Source organism: Lissotriton helveticus, chromosome 8 (genome assembly GCF_964261635.1).
Source record: "Lissotriton helveticus chromosome 8, aLisHel1.1, whole genome shotgun sequence".
Taxonomy (NCBI): domain Eukaryota; kingdom Metazoa; phylum Chordata; class Amphibia; order Caudata; family Salamandridae; genus Lissotriton; species Lissotriton helveticus.
This window is the reverse complement of record NC_136069.1, coordinates 1,674,752,438-1,674,771,245: the sequence shown is the minus strand read 5'-3', so window position 1 is coordinate 1,674,771,245 and position 18,808 is coordinate 1,674,752,438. Positions and strand designations below refer to the sequence as shown.

General features: G+C 38.7%; 1 protein-coding gene across 4 annotated transcripts in view; it reads right to left on the bottom strand.

Annotated features, from left to right (window-relative positions):
* The window catches only part of LOC144773619 (transient receptor potential cation channel subfamily M member 2-like), a 1,811,195-nt gene that overhangs the window by 1,041,168 nt on the left and 751,219 nt on the right, over positions 1-18,808 (bottom strand). For all 4 annotated transcript variants that reach the window (XR_013600034.1, XM_078658765.1, XM_078658766.1 and 1 more), the window contains 2 exons: positions 14,517-14,618; positions 5,445-5,574 (listed from right to left, as the gene is read on the bottom strand). Coding sequence is in view for 3 of the 4 variants with exons in the window: in XM_078658765.1 (XP_078514891.1) it covers positions 5,445-5,574; positions 14,517-14,618 (232 nt within the window). In the remaining variant the exon portion in view is untranslated. The remainder of the gene's footprint in view (positions 1-5,444; positions 5,575-14,516; positions 14,619-18,808) is intronic.

Genomic DNA, 18,808 nt, shown 5'->3' with positions numbered 1-18,808 from the left:
GCAAAACCAGATTTTCTTTGGGCATGAGACAAGCCAGGCTGCTCCTTTTTCACCCTATTTTCCAAAGAAGACTCCTTGTTCTGAGATCTTTACTTTTTTTGATCTGTCTGGACAGAAGAAGGATCTTCTTCCTTCCTTTTTCTAGAGGAGGTATGAGGCCTCTCCTTACTCTCAGAGTCAGAATCTCTCACAGATTTTCTCTTTTGGAGCCAAATGAGAATTCTACCCTCATGATCCTTGAGGGATTTTGAGGAAAAAGTCCTGCAGTGCTTGCATTCGTTAGGTTTGTGATCTGGATAAAGGCAGTATAAGCCCTCTTTATGAGGATCTTCAGAGAAGAGCCCGGACTTTCTACAAGTCTTGCAGGGCCTAAACAACCCTTTTTTTAGACTCTGAGATTCTGCAGCAAATTTAGAAATAAAAGGGTGGATTCACTTTCTAGCAGCACCTCAGTTGAAGAGAAGGTTGAGGAAAGTTGAACAGTTCAATGTAGAAACACTTTAACTGGGCAGAGCTCAGGGAGACTCCCTAACAAACTACGCACAGTAAGAAATCTGGGGTATGCTTGCCCTGCAGGGGAAGGATACTCAAGGGTCTGTGATGTGATTGGTTGGAGTTTGAATGTTCTTTAATGAGGCTAACTGGTAACTAACTGCTATTTATTTTCAAGGAAGATTCTCCTTTTAGCTTTTATACTGCTATTTTACTGTTACCATGACGACGGGGTAGATTCAAGCCTGTGAATCTTTAAAAGATACAGTACTGGAGAACTGTAGATCTGCACTTAATTAGGCTTAATTAGGAAACCTATTGTCTTTTTTCATTTCTCCTACCTCTCAACCTGTACACCTACTGACCTGGCACTCATGATTGACAGTAGAAAATAAGCTTCCAAAGAAGACCTATTTTCTGTACTGTATTTAAAAATAAATAGGGACAGAAAAATAAATAGTTTTCTGTCTTTATTTATCTGTAAAAATAATTAGAAACGGAAAACTGGGAGCCCTAGATATAATTAATCTTCAGACAAGGACAAAGACAGAAGGAAAGAAAAAAAGAAGACTAGAGAATCATCATCAACCCTCTTCAACTCCAATCAGATCAACAATCTATAATCAGATAGCTAACATATTCATTAAAATCAATCCATACCAGCATAGCCCTGGTTGATGTTAATACCTTAAGATTCAAGGATCATATAAACCATTACTTCCCCATAGTGACTGGATCAAACCCTAGTCAGTCACTGAGGCCCAGATTATCTACAATCCAGTCTAACAAGGGAGACTAGATTCTTCTTCCCTGCCTTCTTGCCCCCTCCCCATACAATTATACAGAGCCTTCTCCAAATTATACATATTTAACAAGTGTTAACTTTTCCATGCTGTTGCTGTTAAAAGACATGCAATTGCCATGGAAATAAACACAAAGTACAGCTGACCCAGCATGGCTTTATCAAAGCCGAAAGCACCAAAGCTGGACTGATAAGCATATCAAATCCAAACAGCTTCTTCCAGAAGGCATCAATACTCTCCTTAAGTGACTGTAACCACCCACAGCCATAAAACACATGAACCATGCTGGTGGAATAAAAGTCATCAATAAGCAGGCAAAACTAATTTCCCATCGGATGGACCTTCAGGCTTTAAACACACCAACTGTCTTGCTTCCCTTGAATGTCTCATACCAGCCTGGGGTACCGCAATTCTATCTACTGGAAAACCTGAACGCAGTGGCACGGAAGAACATATTGTCTATGCGCCTTCTAGGCCTGTGCTCTACGGCCTCCTACAGATGGGCTCCTTCAAAGGAGGGGGGGCTGCAGACTGTGCTCATACCATAAAGAATCATGGCCGCACCTACTGTGTTGTTGCCCCGCTATGGATGGCCCCAGAAGGCATTTATTAAAACCTTTATTTTTAAAATGGGGCACTAGGTCATGCTGGGAGGCGACGGCTCTGTGTTTTACCTCCACAGACATTCAAGCACTTGCCAGGGTTGAAAAGTTTGTGAGACTCTTGGTAAATTTCTTTTCACCCTCCTCAGCTCCTACGCTTCCTGCCCCCCCCCCCCAAAAAACGTATTACTGACTTTTTTCGTCCCCTTGTCTAGCACCTCTTGTTCAAATCTTTTCATTTTTGGACTTCAATAGTAACTTAACACTGGTAGTTTTAAAATTGTTTTTAAATGTATAGATTTTTTAAAAACGACAGTGTATTTCTTCAGTTTTGTTTCTTGATGTGATAATTGTGCTCATATGGATATTTCACAGCAATGGTTTTAATTAACTGTGCTAAACAAATAAACTAAACTAAACTAAACTAAACCATCAAACTAAACTTGTCTCCTTCTTCTTGGGACAAAAATGATGGAAAGTGATTTATGGTTAGCAATGGAGCACCTTCTGATCATAACGTATATCAGCTCCACGTCCCATGATCTCTGAGCCCCCATTTCTACCATGACAGTCCCCCAAAAAGAATACTTTGTGGAACTTATTCCAATCCTTTGATGAAAGCTCCTTTTCTAAATTCTAACAGCTCTGAAACATTCGAGCTCTCTGCCATTACATTTCTTAAATGACATTAAAACGTCTATACTCCCACTCTCGACCAAGATAGAAAACACTTCTCTATTTCAAGGCACTATACCAAACTGCCTAAAGTCTGGGCAGGTAAACCCTATTTTGAAAAAACCTACAGCGGATCACATGGACCAGAACAATTTCTGCACAATCTCCAACATTCCGATTCTTGCAAAGCTCCTTAAAAATGTGTCCATGTCCAACTATGTAACCACATAGAACAATGCTACCCTTTAGACCAATTCAGATCTGGTTTCGGTCAGGGACAGAGTACTGAATCGGTGCTAACATACATAGTTGGTGCTAATAATGCTGGATCAGAATGAATCTTGCCTTCTAATCCTCTTGACCCCGCGTCAGCTTTCGATATTGTCAACCATGACAACCTCCAAGATCTACTAGAACATATGATGGGGCTATCTGGATGTGTCCTAAACTGGTTTGCCTCATTTCTCCAAAGCAGAACTCAAAGATTCAAGGTTAATCTGTCCTTATCCAATTCGACACCTGTACTATTAGGGGTCCCTAAAGGGTTCACGCTTTCGCCCACTTTCATTATCATGTTCATGTAGCCTCTTACGGGAATTCTAAAATTAACTATCATCCACCATCACATGTACGCCGATGACATCCAACTGTACCTGAAAATCCATTCCCTTGAAGATATCAGGTCTTTCAAAATAATTCTACAAGAAAAGAAAACTGGCTGGCCTGTAACCACCTCAAACTAAATGCCCTCAAAACAGAAGTTCTCATACTCGCCCCACCCAAATAGTAACTGCACATAGAAAAATGGATAAAACTGACAGCTTTTACCTGCTTACCTCATGGTATAGGCCCCACAAGATCACTGGGAATAATGCCAGAGAAGAACTTGAACATGCAGGAGCACATCTGTACAGCCACCAAAGGAGCAAAGTTCCAAATGAACATGCTAAGAAAAATAAAAAGTTTTCTCTTCTTTAACAAATTTAAGTCAGCTGTTCAAGCCCTAGTGATTTCCAGATTGGATTATGGAAGTGCAAACCTCTGCAGCCTACCTAGATCTAAGTTGGTTCCACTAAGGGCCTCTCTTAGGTCTGCTGTAAGGTTCATCCCAGGATCTTAAATAAACAAGCACATCACTCAATCTAAAATCACAAAACTGGATCCCATATGAGGCAAAGATACAGGTAAAAATTGCTTGCAAGACTCAAAAAGGGCTACACTTCAACACCCTGAGGTACCTTGTGCAAAACCTGGAGTTATCGGGCAGCTGCAGATCCTATAGAATTCTTTAAAAAGAAAACGTACAACCGTGCCTTCTCAGGTTTTCCTCCGAGAATTTGAAATGCCATGCCCTCTGAAGTTAGACTGAACCCCTCAACTGCATCATTTAAAAAGGCAACTAAAGTGTTATTGATAAACAAATTTCTGATCTGGAACTCACAAATTATACGCTCCTGGACCGTTATGGTGATGTATTTATAATAATATTTATCACTCGCTTGTTATGATCTTGCTTTGTTGATCTGTTGGGTTGGATCTTGAGCTGGTCTCTTGCTACAATTTGGGAGCTGCTACATCCGGTACAGTTTTTGATATGGTTGATGTTTGCTTTACTTATTTCCTATTTCATGAATATTTGCAAAACGTTCTAATACCCTCAAGGGTCTTATTAACGCTATATGAAAACTGCATAAATAAATACATCACACATGGGTGGAGGTAGTAAACCTTTTATGAATATCTGAAGGAATCAAATGTAACACTTGGATCACAAGTAGAGAAGGCAAGAGAGGTTCAAAGATGACATCCAGATAAAAAGCAGAGGAGGAGAGAGGGACTTGAAGAATACACCCTGCTTAGCAGGGAGGGATGAAAAGGAGGATTAAAGATAGAAAAGGAGAGATGGGGATCAAAAATAACACCCCCATCACAAGAGGAAATTAGAGAGTTTGCAGATAACACCATGATTAGAGACAGGGAAGAATAAAGAGAGAAAAAATATGAAAATGTAAGGCCAGGCAGAGAAAGAGAGAGAACAATTAAATATGTCAGCTAATTCACAGTCAAGGAAGATGAGGAAGAGATCACAGTTGATACCAGGTTAGGTGCAATAAACGATGTGGATGTATTCCACTTTGATCACAGGGATAGAGCACAATTCACTTAAGCAACTGAATCACAGACAGAAAAGGAGAGTAACAATCAAAGGCGATACCTATATGACAGTTTGAGAACACCAGAGAGGACTCAAATAAGACAGATAGATTACAGGCAGCGGAGGAGAGAGGGGTGAAAGATGACTCCAGAATTTGAGATGAGCCAAAGGGAGAGATGATAATCTGACCATAGGCTAAGAGACAGATGAGGAGAGAGGAACCACAGATTAGCGACAGAGATAAAAAGAGAAGGCTCAAGGATAACAATGGAATTACAGGCAAAGAAGGAGAGAGAGGAATTAGTGCTAACTCCTGGACCACAGTCAGAGAAGGAGAGCAAGGGGCCAGGTATTAGTGGCAGAGAAAAGAAAAGAGCAAAACACCCTGATTAAACAGATAAAACAAATACATAAGAGAGAAGCAACAAGTCAACATGAAAAAAGGAAATTTGACTTTCATAGTATGCATTAAAATGTCTCCTATCAAAGGAGCAGCATGCGTGGGGAAATGTCTCTCAGACGTATACCGAAAGATAAATAGGGATATGTAAAAAGGATTCATAAAAAGTGAATGAACCCTGAGCAGGATTCCATTTAGGATTAATTGCATTACATTGCACATTAGTATGGGCAGAACAAGTGAGCATGATGTCCATTTTCTGATTAGAATTTCTATCATTTAATTCATGCATAAGAAGAAAACAAAACTTTCATAACCTGATGCCCGTTCTTCAAACAGATCTGCCAAGGGTGTCATTGATTTTACATTGGCTATTTCCTTTTCCTCCTTGGAGAGAACTCTCAAGATCTTCCTGCATGCTAATGCCCCCGCAATACAGTCACTATGCTGCAACAGAGAAAACAAACAAAACACATGTTTAGCAGTGTAAGACATTTATTATCACTGTAGCTTCTTCATGATCTCAGCTGTAATTTCATTGTTGAAGCACACTAATTTAAAAACAAACCTGCAAAAGAACAGTGGGCATATCAGCAAGGGCGTTATCGCCGCTTTAGCGGCACTTTTTGCAGATAAAGTGGCGATTTCTTTTTTTATCGCCTCTTACCAAGCTGTCGCTAACAGCAGTTAGCGACAGCTTCCAGGTGATAGAGACCGGTTTGGGGCCCTCTTTGCATGTCAGCGATATTTATCGCTATTGACATGCAAAGTGGGCATACCCAAACAGGTAGCGACTGAAAGCAGTCGCTAACACAGCTATCGCCTATGAGCAATACCCGCAATGCGATAAATAAACGCACGCTAACCGCATTTAGTGCCAGGATTTAACACCTGGTAAAAACCTGACTTAGCCATTATAGTCAATGGGAGGTGGATTCTATGGCTAAGTCCCGACCTGACTATTAGCGAGATTTTCCTTAGCGATAGGAGTTTTATCGCTGGAAATCTCACGTTATTGATGGGATTCACCGCTATTGCTGGATTTTTTATCGCTGTGGAGATAAACGTTGGTAATACTGCGTTATCTCTGGGTAAAATCCAGCAACAGGAGGCGATTTTACGCAAATTGTTGCTCATATGCCCCACAAAGTGTGAAAATTAACAAAAGGTGCAAAAATTAACAAAAAGTGCATAGCTTAATCTGACACAGTGGGATGGTATGAATGCTACCAATCATGATAGACAGTAAGAACAAAATGTACTTACCTGTAAACTGTGGTTCTCCAGTATTGGAGTCTTTCATAGATTCACATGCATGAATATTTCCCGTCGTCGAAGTCGGAGTCCCACGGTACATAACATAGGTATATAGCAATATAGCAATAACCTAACCTAACATAGAGTAGCATTGAAAAATAGAGCTTAATGGATAGAAGGACTTGTCACTTTATTAACCTATCCAGATCATGGTAAGTAGTCCAAACTCCAGCCAATCAAGAGTTAGCACCCTCTAGAATCTTCTCCTTCGAGGCTCAAGCCCTCAGATTTCCATAGCACAAGGGTTACAGAGTCAATAGGAGAGGAAAGCCTCTGAGGGGAGGAGGGTGGGTCGCATATGAATCTATGAAAGACACCATTACTGGAGAACCACAGTTTACATGTAAGTAACTTTTGTTCTTTTCCAGTATTGGGGTGTCTTTCATAGATTTAAATGCTTGAATAAGAGTAGTTAGTAGTGATACCAAAATGATGCAAGGTAAACTATATATATATATATATATATATAATCTTAAAACATAGTACGATAAACACAAATATAGCATAGAAAAAACAGCACCTTGCATATAGGAGGAGGGAAGCAACAGAGGCTCACCTTATTTAAAGAGATTACGTAGGAACGCTTGCCCCATGGCTGTATCAGCGTTGTCATTCTAAAATCAATCAGCATTCTAAAATATGGAGTACCATATTTGAAAACATTGACACACCAATACAAGTTTCTAAAAACCCACTCAGTGATTCCTACATCTACACACACATCTAAACACTGACCTAAAGATTCACTCATACATGCTAACAAAGATCAATAGAACATTATTAAATTTACTTATACACCTACATCGACATTACACACCAGCACACATCCTATTCACTTAGGCAGTCATCCTACTCACTTATGCAAACAATTGATCATACCTACATTTACTAAACTACACACGTATACAAACACCACTTCATTTATTCTTATAGATAGTAACTCATACTTAGTGTGTTATAAAATCACTATTAGAAGTACACAGTTTTCGATACAGTCACTCATACAATCACTGAGTGTTAAGTATACTTATTTATAAACAACAACTGTCACATACACTGCCTTTTATATTTCTACTTTGTTGGACAGGTATCAATGAGAAATATATTTAGTCATCACCGCACCCATAAAGAGATTCACTCATCCAAACAACTGTTTCCACATACAGTCTTAACTCATATACCCACTTAGTCAACGATTTATACATCTTTGGACAGTCACACACCTCCCATCCAACCACACACATTCACTATCCTATACAAATACTCACTTAATTAATTAATACTAATATAGACTTTACATAGCTACTAACCAACTTATGTAGTAGTTTACACAACAAGAGATACAGTGAAACATATATTCACACAGTTTAGTCACTATCCCATATATTTAGTGAGACATTTTAAATTAGTCACTTAGACAGTCAATGACAGTGCTACTAAATCCTCCATCCAGACACTTATACATCCATTCAGTCTTCAATACAGATTGCTATATATATATAATATATATTTAAATATTGAACCAACCCACATTCACTGGATGATGTCATCAGTGATGTCATCAGAGATGTCATTTGAGATGTCATCAGTGATGTCATCAGTGATATCACTGACCAAGTCATGAATGATGTAATATGTGACATCATCAGCAGTGGATTGCGGGTGCGTGAGTTATAGTTAGTAGAACTAACTATAACAGAGGAATTTCAATGGTTTTGTACGCATGAAATGTCCTGTTAACTATAACAAAGGGAACTGAAACAAAGGTGTAGGAAGTTAGAGAGGGGCTGGAGGCAGGCGTCAGGGGCCGAAAGCAGAATCGCTTACAGAGAAGCGATTAGAATGTATAAGGCAGAAATAAAAACGGCGCATTCCACATTCTATGAGTGCAAGATAAGCACGGCAGCCAACTCCCCGAGGGAAATCTTCCAGATTGCTAAATCACTCATGAAATGGGCGTGGCCTGGACCACCTCTCTGCAACCCAGGACTGTGGCGCTTACTGGAAGTACCTGGTGGCCTAGTTGCCCCCAGGGAACTTAATTCTTCAACAGGGGGCGCGTTTGCACAGTGCTGAAGGAAGAGGGCGGGCCTGTGGTGACATGTGTGCAAACACACCCTGTGGCATGTTTTGAATGGGGAATTAATTCCTCTTCAATCCTGAGGGTCCCTGCGGGCCAACTAGCCCACCAGGTACCTCCAGTATGCACCAGGGAGCTGTGTTGCAGAGAGGTCCCACCCCCCTTTTTACACCACTCTGCAATGCAGCTCTGTGGCGCTTACCGAAGGGTACCTGATGGGCTAGTTGGCCCCCAGGGACCCTCAGGATTGAAGAGGAATTAATTCCCCAACTTAAAACTTACCTCAGGCCCCTCCCCCTCCCATCACCACTGTGCAAACGTGCCCCGTGACGCATTTTAAGTTAGGGGATTCAAGTCCCCTTGAATCCTGAGGGTCCCTGGGGTCCAACTAGCCCACCAGGTGCCTCCATTAGGCGCCACAGAACTGAGTTGCAGAGAGGTTTAAAAAGGGGCATGACCTCTGAACACCTTTCTGCAACGCAGCTCCCTGTTGCATACTGGAGGTTCCTGGTGGGCTAGTTGGCCACCATTCCTTTCCTATTTTATTTTATTTTATTGGCCCTGGGGACCCCATCCCCCAGGGCCTGGCCCTATTTGTTTTTTATAAAAAAAAAATTGGAGGGGGCAATCAGTAATTTGAGATGTCATCAGTGATGTCCAAGGTTTTTGTAAATGCTAACTTATATGTTTTTTTTCAGTGTATTTCAAGGCTTTTTTAAATGCTAATTTCTAACTATAACGTCTCCGAAACCTATGTTTTTTTCAGTGAATTTCAAAGTGTAATAGTAGTTTTTTAACTGTTTATTTATAAATATTCTATTCATTTAATAACATTGAATATTTGTCTGAAAATTGCAACAATTTTTTTTTATTCAAACTGAAATACTGTTTAATTTTTTTTAAATATATTTATATTATTTTATTTTTTCTATTTTTTCCAATTTTTTTCGGAGTCGCACACCCAAAGCGTATACATTATGGTGGATGCGCGGATTCTAGCTGCCATTTTAGAAAAGTTGTGAAGGATCCACGTAAGGTGTGCAACGGCTGCGTGTTTTTCAGTTACATCATATACATTTAATATTACGTGATATGCGCGATTGGTATGCGACCAGTCCGCGCATTGGCGACAAATGCCCATTATGGTAAGCGATGCTTGCGCGGTAGCCGGTCCCACGTGACGTCATAAACGTGCTGGGGCGTGCTGGGTGCGTGACTCCTGCAAATTCTTTTTATGTTCTAAAATTACATGTATGTGTCTTTTATATATATATCTGAGGGCAAGAGATTATCTAAGATATTCATAAAAATAATATATTTGTACTTATAATAAACGTATATTATTTTTAAATATATTTTTGCGAAGTCGCGTCGGGTGCGTTCTTCGTGAGCGCATATGACCTAAAAAAAAAGATTTCATTGGTTCACAACATTTCTCACTGTAACTATTGAAGGACTCCACCCATTTTAAATATTCTTGTTGGAGCATCTTTAGAGAGACATCTCTTTTCCTACAAGAACCCTTTTTGCTTGTTTTTTTGTGTTTCAAAATGGCATCTGGACAGCAGCAGCAGGAGGAAGTATCTTTTGAAGAAGAATTCTTGCAGGAGGCACCACGTCCACAGAGGTCGGAATCTGTCATGTGGAAATTCTTCACTTTTCCACCTGGAGAGAAGAAAGTAAATGCGAGAAAGGAGACGTGCAAAATTTGTGACCGAGTCCTGTCAAGAGGCAGTAAAAAAAAAATACTCTTGCGGCACTGCTTCTATGTACAAGCATCTCCGGACCACACATCCTCTCAGTCTTGCTCGGGATTTAATGAGGCGAGCTGCTTTGAACCCCTCACCTGCTGTGGCAAGTACGTCTGGAGCGTCTTCAGGAACACCTGCAATTGACTTGCGGCCTGAATTCAACTTTCTTGAGCAAAACTGCGTGAAGTGTAAGAAACTTATATGCTTTGGTGAGCAGTCGGTGGATGCAGTTTGTGCTGCGCAATGCAACCATTGTTGTTATTTTTTTTTGTTTTAATGATATGTAATTCCAAAAGTTTCCTGCTTTATCTGTTCTTTTTTGTTTATGTTTTGAAAAAACACCCCAAAAAATACAAAATTTTTCAAAAAATAAAAAAATACAAAAGAAAAAAAGTTCTTATCAAAACTACCATATCTGTTTAAAGAAAGAACTATAATTGCAAGGTAATGTGTGAAAGTTTGGTTGAATATATGTATACAGCATGATTGACTGAAAGAATGCATTAGTAGTGTATGGTGAATTTATAGGTGAAGATTTATGAGGAAGAACTGCAGCGTGACACTGCAAGCTCTTTAGCTGCACTCCACTGTCACTTCCGAAGCACAGGGATGTGACATATGTACATGAATATGTTGCAACTCTGTGCTTCCCTCTGCACTGCTGAACAAACTGCAGCCATGCGGTGACACAGGCTCCCTTGCACCATGGTGCAAGGATGTCTGTGTCGTGCTGAGATTGTTTTTGTGCAGGGAGGGGCACCTTCCTGCACAAAAACAATCAGTAAAGGCATTTTCCTCTTTCAATATATGCTGTGGAATGCAGCATGCATTGAAAGAGGATAAAATGAGGAGAAATGAAAACAATTCTCCTTGTTGCGCCTTGCTACACCAACTTTAGGATGGCGCAGCATTCACACACATCTCTAGATTTAGGATTTCTCATAAATCTGGAGATGTGTCTTGTTCTATGGGTGTTGCGTGGGAACACCCACAGCAACACCTATGGAACGCCCCTTCAACGCAAAGTTCTGTATATGAATGGGTCGTATTTACAAGGAGAGGAAAAACCACGCAGGGTGCTTTTCCTCTCCTTGTAGATATGAAGGAGTGCCTGGCGCCCTCACTACGTTACAAAAAGTGACGTACTGGTGGCACAGGGTGCTTGTAAATCTGCCCCATAAGTGCTTCGGTATTGGCAGACCGATACAATAAGAACATAGTGCTGGATGGGTGATTGAGGAATTGCATGAGACTGACAGGAGGTATCCTACGCTGCATGGGTACTACTTCAGTATTTAATGGAGTGAACCAATAGTATGTATCTGCTTAGAGATTTGTAAGGATTATGCACAGAATATTTTATGTGTACTTGTGCTGGTGCCTAGGTCATTTTTTAGGAATACCACTAATAACTGGAATGATGACAGTGCTGCAAACAGAGTGAACACTTAATTTATAAGTGCTTACGTATTGGTGGAGTGATAGGATAAGTAGATAGTGGTAGATAACTGATTAAAGAAGTGCATGGGACATACTGGACAATTCCTACACTGCATGAGTACTAACTGGGTATTTAGATGAGTGTATCAATAGTATGAAGCTAGTTAGAGGTCTGCTTGGATAGTGCACAAAATATTATAGCTGTACTTGTGTTAGTGGCTAGGCCATTCCTTAAGTATTTGTCTAATAAGTGAAGTAATTTTAGTGCTGCAAAGAGAGTGCATGCTAAATTTATTAGAGCTTAGGTATTGGCAGAGTGATAGGATACGTAGATTGTGCTGGATGGTTGAATGGAGCAGTGCATGGGACAGACAGAAGGATTCATAGACTGCATAGGTACTGAGTATTTAAAATACTGTATCAATGCTATGTAGCTGATTAGAGGTCTGCATGCATAGTGCACAGAATATTGCAGCTGTACTAGTTTTACTGGCTAGGCCATTCCTTAGGTACATGACTAGTAACTAGAATAATTTCAGTGCTGCAAAGAGAGTACATGTTGAATTTATAATTTCTTAGGTATTGCGGAGTGATAGGATATGTAGATAGTGCTGGATGGATGAATGGAGAACTGCATGGGACAGACAGGATTCCTAGACCGTATAGGTACTAACTGAGTATTTTAAAAGACTGCTATGTAGCTGATTAGAGCTCTGCATGCATAGTGCACAGAATATTGTAGCTGTACTAGGTTTTCTGGCTAGGCCATTCCTTAGGTACATGACTAGTAACTAGAATAATTTCAGTGCTGCAAAGAGAGTACATGTTCAATTTATAAGTGCTTTTATAAGTGCTTAGGTATTGGCGGAGTGATAGGATATGTAGATAGTGCTGAATGGGTGATTAGAGAAATACATGGCACAGACAGAAGGATTCCAACACTGCATAGGTATTAACTGGGTATTTAGAAGAGCATATTATTAGTATGTAGCTTGTTAGAGATCTGCATGCATAGTGTACAAAACATTGTACCTGTACTTGGGTTAGTAGCTAGGCCATTCCTTAAGTATATGACTAATAACTGGAGTAATTTGAGTGCTGCAAAGCAAGTGCATGCTAAATGTACAAGTACTTAGGTATTGGCAGAGTGATAGAATATGTACATAGTGCTGGATGGGTGAATGAACAAGTGCATGGGACAGACAGATGAATTCCTAGACTGCACAGGTACTGTTTATTTAAAAGACTGTATCAATGCTACATAGCTGATTAGAGTTCTGCATGCATAGTGCCCAGAATATTGTAGCTGTACTAGTATTAGTGTGTCTATGGTTTCGAGAATGGTAGTCTGAATTTTAGGGTGTGAGAAGGTGCATCAGATGATCACGTGGATGATGTCATCAGTGATGTCATTTGAGATGCCCCCGAAGCACAAACAATATAGATTTGCTCCAGTTAATTGCATAGCCTGAATATTTTCCAAAATTCATGAAAATGTTTAGGACAGCATGGATGGATTTATAGGGGGAGGCAAGATAAGAGCAGCATATCATCTGCGTATAATGATATTCTATCCTCATGCTCCATTGTCCATTTCAGCCCATGCACCATTACATCTCGCCGTATCCACGCCGCGAGTGGCTCCAGCTCGAGGGAAAATATCAGTGGCGATAGCGGACAGCGCTGGTGAGTACCTATTCTCAGCGTAAAGGCACGGGACGTATAGTTGTAAACTGGTACTTGACCCTGTATAGAGCAGTTGCACCCCAGAAACTTAGGACCAAAACAAAACCTCTTTAGACCCTCGAATAGCTATGGCTATTCTATAGAGTCAAACGCCATAGATGCATCCCATATATATATTTCTTAAATGAAACAACCAAAGGTTAAACCTTTATGTATTTTTTCCATACAGCCAAACTTAAAATACAAAAACATTGGATATTCTTTCAGCTTTATTTATACCTTAAACGTATAATTTACGCGCCACCTTTACATAACTTTACTTATTATTTAACTACAAACAAAAGTTAAAGTACACAAACGTTTACATTTCTAAGCTTTAATTTTTAACTATAAGACTCCACTCTACCATGGACTGTGTTCTCACAAAAGATTTGATTTGTGATGTCATAAGTGTTATTGTAATGCTATTATTTTAAATGGTATAAGTGATATAATGGAAAAGAGTATAAGCAGTGCATGTAGAAGGCGTGAGTTTTAGGTAATGTAACGTGGCAACCAAGTTGAATACACTGTGTATGGAGGTGCATGAGTTATAATAATTTGAAACATTAGAAACTAAATATCAGATGCGTTACATGACACAACGTTTGTTACATTTCAGCAAGTCAAATCTGCCAAAATCTGCTACCGTCTCCAAACAACCTGAGAGCTCAAGGATTCATGGGAAATGTAGTTTTGCTGTCATACGCCATCCTGTCGTTCATTCTTCAGAGATGTAGAGTGAAGCTGACAATCTGTGACCACCTCGAGAGTTTCCTTGCACTAAATGTCCTTTGAGGAAACAGGTTTAGAGTCCCAAGCTATGAAAGGGGAGTCATGAATCCCTATGGCTGCAAAAAGATCAAGCTCAGAATATCGAATACTATTTTAATGTCAACATAAGTAGGAAATAGGAAAAATAGATTTGCTATTTGTAACCCTATATACATGTAACTTGACAAAATATATATTAACAAGGAATAGTAAATTAATATTTACTTATGTATACATACCTTAACTTAAAAAAAACTACCATAACAAAAAAGTTACATCCTAGAAGAAAAAATGCTTCTTACCAGTTTCCATAGGATTTCTGCCAGCTCCCCGCGGTTCTGAACGACGGCCCAGATGAGAAGGTCTCGGATGGGATACTTCAATGTTGATGAGTTAGGTGCGCTCTATTTTAGAAGGAAACAACACAAAAGTTCAAGTTAAACCAAAGGTTTGTGCGGCAGAATATGCATGTTATTACTTTAACCTCTCTATTTGGTGAGCCCTATTCATACAAATTACGAGTTATAATGGAATGCAGTAAAGGTCGAAGGGGATCGAACCCAACAGAGCAGAAACTCCACCATAAAGTGGCGCATGCAGAGTCCGCTGTCCTAATGAAGGTGGCAAGGGTGGGCACGGTTTACCAATGGGGTCCACTTTCTTATTTTCTTTTTCCAGAGTGATATAAATAGTATAGCCCAAGACGTTCTAACACTTTCTAGCTCTATAGGGAACCAAAGAGCATGAGGGAGACATTTCTTAGTGGAAGAAAGAGTTAAAATCTGGAGGCATATATTTATTCTCCATACACCACCCGCTGTAACACTTAAGGGCGTCTAGGAGGTATTTGTCATGCGTTCCATTAAACCTATAAACATAATCACAAATTTGGTGTCTTATTCTTCAATTTTAAAAAGTAGTTTTAGTCCCCTTTTCATAATGCTACACTGCATTCTCCACTTTCAGCCAACTCATGTTTCATGACTAACATGTCTTCTGGTCGGCGCTTTTGATTAATTTTTTAATCGTGTTACCAGTAATTATATGAAGTTAAAGTTCATGACCAAACCTAGATTTTCCTGTAAGAATGATGACATCACTAATCATCTTTGTCGTTTTAAAAAAAACTAAACATGTGTACCATTTTCAGCGTCTCGTGAGCCTGGATGAAGTGACTGCTGCCAGCTGTAAACAGTGGCCAGATCAGGGGCAGCTGAGCTTGCCAGGCACCTCTGCCCAGATGTTTGGTGATGGAATAATCTGAGAGCTCAGTACAATTGGGATTTAGTCATGATGGAATGCAGAAAACATGTGAAACAACCAATAATGATGCATGGGGTTCATGAAAGAACAAGATGCTTAAGGGCTGAGAGTGGACCTCTAGTGGCTGGGAATCGCAAACAATGTGAAAAAGATGGTGATGCAATACATAACTTATGCTTGGTATGATGCATCACAAAACAAAACCCACAAGTTATCCTCTATTAATACATGGTTAACAAGGATCGGGACCTTTGGGAAAGGTGACTCTTGACATTTTCCAGGCCCTTTCCACAATCTAGATAATTTGTGGAAAAAAGTGATATAAGAAATGTGTAGTAATCTTGTCCAAAAAGGTAGGTGTGATTCAAGATGATTTATTCAGATTAGTTACAGGATCAGTAATACAGTAGTATTCAGCCCCACCAGGAGCAGCCATCAAGGCGCTCAGCCCTTCTCCAACTGTGGATTTCATCCATCAACACTCTATTGAGTGTTCCACTGGTGGAGCAGTGGGTGACATTAACCAAGATACTACATATCCTCCTTTCTTTCAGAAAGAAAACAGAAAAGAGAAATATGTAATCAGATGTAGAAGCTAGTAGAACAAAATAGAGAGGAGAGAACTAGAGAGAAACATAGCAAAAGTAGAGACAAAGAAAGCAACCAAACATCTTAAAGAAACAGATAAACATAACCTATTTCCCATTGTCCTTTCTAATAAATGAGAGAAAGAAATAAAAAAAAGAAAAGAAAAGGAATAAAGAAAAGAAAAGAAAAAGAAACCATCTCTGAACACCAACTGGCCAGGTAAGTATGCGAGAGAGCAATCCACAGCAGGAGAATAGAAGATGACAGAGAAGAAGAGAAATACAATATAAAACCCATTCTTCTCTATAATATAGAAACATTAGAGTTAAAAACAAAATAGAAAAGTACTGGGCTAAAGTGTTGCAAATGAAAACGGAAAACAAAATAGAGAGAAAAATGCCAAGTCTAACGTGAAACAATGCACTATAGTTAAAAGGTAAGAACCCAAACTATACACCCAAGAGGGTAACAATATGAATGTGCAGAGGTAATAACAAGAGAAAATCAAACTGTTGTGCACCGTAGAGATAAAACAAACAACCCACACTAGACACCTTAAGTAAGGTAACTGGATCACTGACATAATATCGAGGGACATAATATCGACTTATCAAGAATATCGTTGCTAAAATATCTACAGACAGAATATCGAGTTTGTATCTACAAACAGGTAAGTACAAAAATATCGAGTTAAAAATATCGTTTACTAAAATACAGTTTATAAAAATATCGAATTTATTAAAAACAATGTTAAATTAAATTTATATTAAAAATTAATTACTAAAATATACTTAAAAATACTTAAATTAACTTATAATAATTAAATAATGAATAAAAGTTATTAAAACAAATGTTTACATCATATTTGTTAAAACATATATATATAGTAACATAATATAATTAAATAATATCCAATATTATTACCGTACAATAGCATAAGTGTAGAAATTACTATTCCCACTCCAGAGAGTGCAACCGTAGGGAAAGCGTTGGATAGCGTAGGGATAAAAATTACTATTCCCAATCCAAAGAGTACAACAGTAGGGAAAGCATTGGATAGCGTAGGGGTTAAAATTACTATTCCCACTCCAGTGGGTGCAACAGTAGGGAAAGCGTTGGATAGCGTGGAGGTAAAAATTACTATTCCCACTCCAGTGGGTGCAACAGTAGGGAAAGCGTTGGATAGCGTAGGGGTAAAAATTACTATTCCCACTCCAAAGAGTGCAACAGTAGCGAAAGCGTTGGATAGCGTAGGGGTAAAAATTACTATTCCCACTCCAAATAGTGCAACAGTAGGGAAAGCGTTGAATAGCGTAGGGGTAAACATTACTATTCCCACTCCAAATAGTGCAACAGTAGGGAAAGCGTTGGATAGCGTAGGGGTTAAAATTACTATTCCCACTCCAAAGAGTGCAACAGTAGGGAAAGCGTTGGATAGCGTAGGGGTAAAATTTACTATTCCCACTCCAGTGGGTGCAACAGTAGGGAAAGCGTTGGATAGCGTAGGGGTAAAAAATACTATTCCCACTCCAGTGGGTGCAACAGTAGGGAAAACGTTGGATAGCGGAGGGGTAAAAATTGCTATTCCCACTCCAAAGAGTGCAACAGTAGCGAAAGCGTTGGATAGCGTAGGGGTAAAAATTACTATTCCCACTCCAAATAGTGCAACAGTAGGGAAAGCGTTGGATAGCGTAGGGGTTAAAATTACTATTCCCACTCCAAAGAGTGCAACAGTAGGGAAAGCGTTGGATAGCGTAGGGGTAACATTTACTATTCCCACTCCAGTGGGAGCAACAGTAAGGAAAGCGTTGGATAGCGTAGGTGCAAAAATTACTATTCCAACTCCAATGAGTGCAACAGTAGGTAAAGCGTTGGATAGCGTAGAGGTAAAAATTACTATTCCCACTCCAGTGGGTGCAACAGTAGGGAAAGCGTTGGATAGCATAGGGGTAAAAATAACTATTCCCACTCCAAAGAGTGCAACAGTAAGGAAAGCATTGGATAGCGTAGGGGTTCAAATTACTATTCCCAGTCCCGAGAGTGCAACAGTAGGGAAAGTAAATACTTCATATATTATTTAAAAATATATAAATTAATATCTATAAAAAATTATTTAAAAGTTAATACCAATTTAATATAATATAATAATTAACCTATTAAAATTACTAATTAACATTTATTATCACAATAAGTTACCTATTAATACAAATTAATTACAAATAATTTTTTAACAATTAAAAATTAATTAACAATTAATTCTAATTAAATACAATTAAAACAATTTAATTATTTAATTAATTACAAATAAATTACTTCCCACCCTATTCCCCTATAAACCCACAACCCGCTACAGAAAATAAATTAGTAAAATTAACATAATTAGCAATTATTCAATTAAATAAAATTAATTGTCAATTGAAATTTTATTAATTACACATAAAAACTTAATTAACAATTAATTCTAAATAAATACCAATAATTAATTTTACATATTTAATTATTTATAATTAAATTACTTCCCACCCAATTCCCCTTTAAACTCACAACCCGCTACAGAAAATAAATTAGTAAAATTAACATAATTAGCAATTAATCAATTAATTAAAATTAATTGCCAATTAAAATTTAATTAATTACCAAATATAAATTAAATAACAATTAATTAAAAATTAATACCAATAAATACATTTACATATTTAATTAATTATAAATACATTACTTCCCACCCTATTCCCCTATAAAC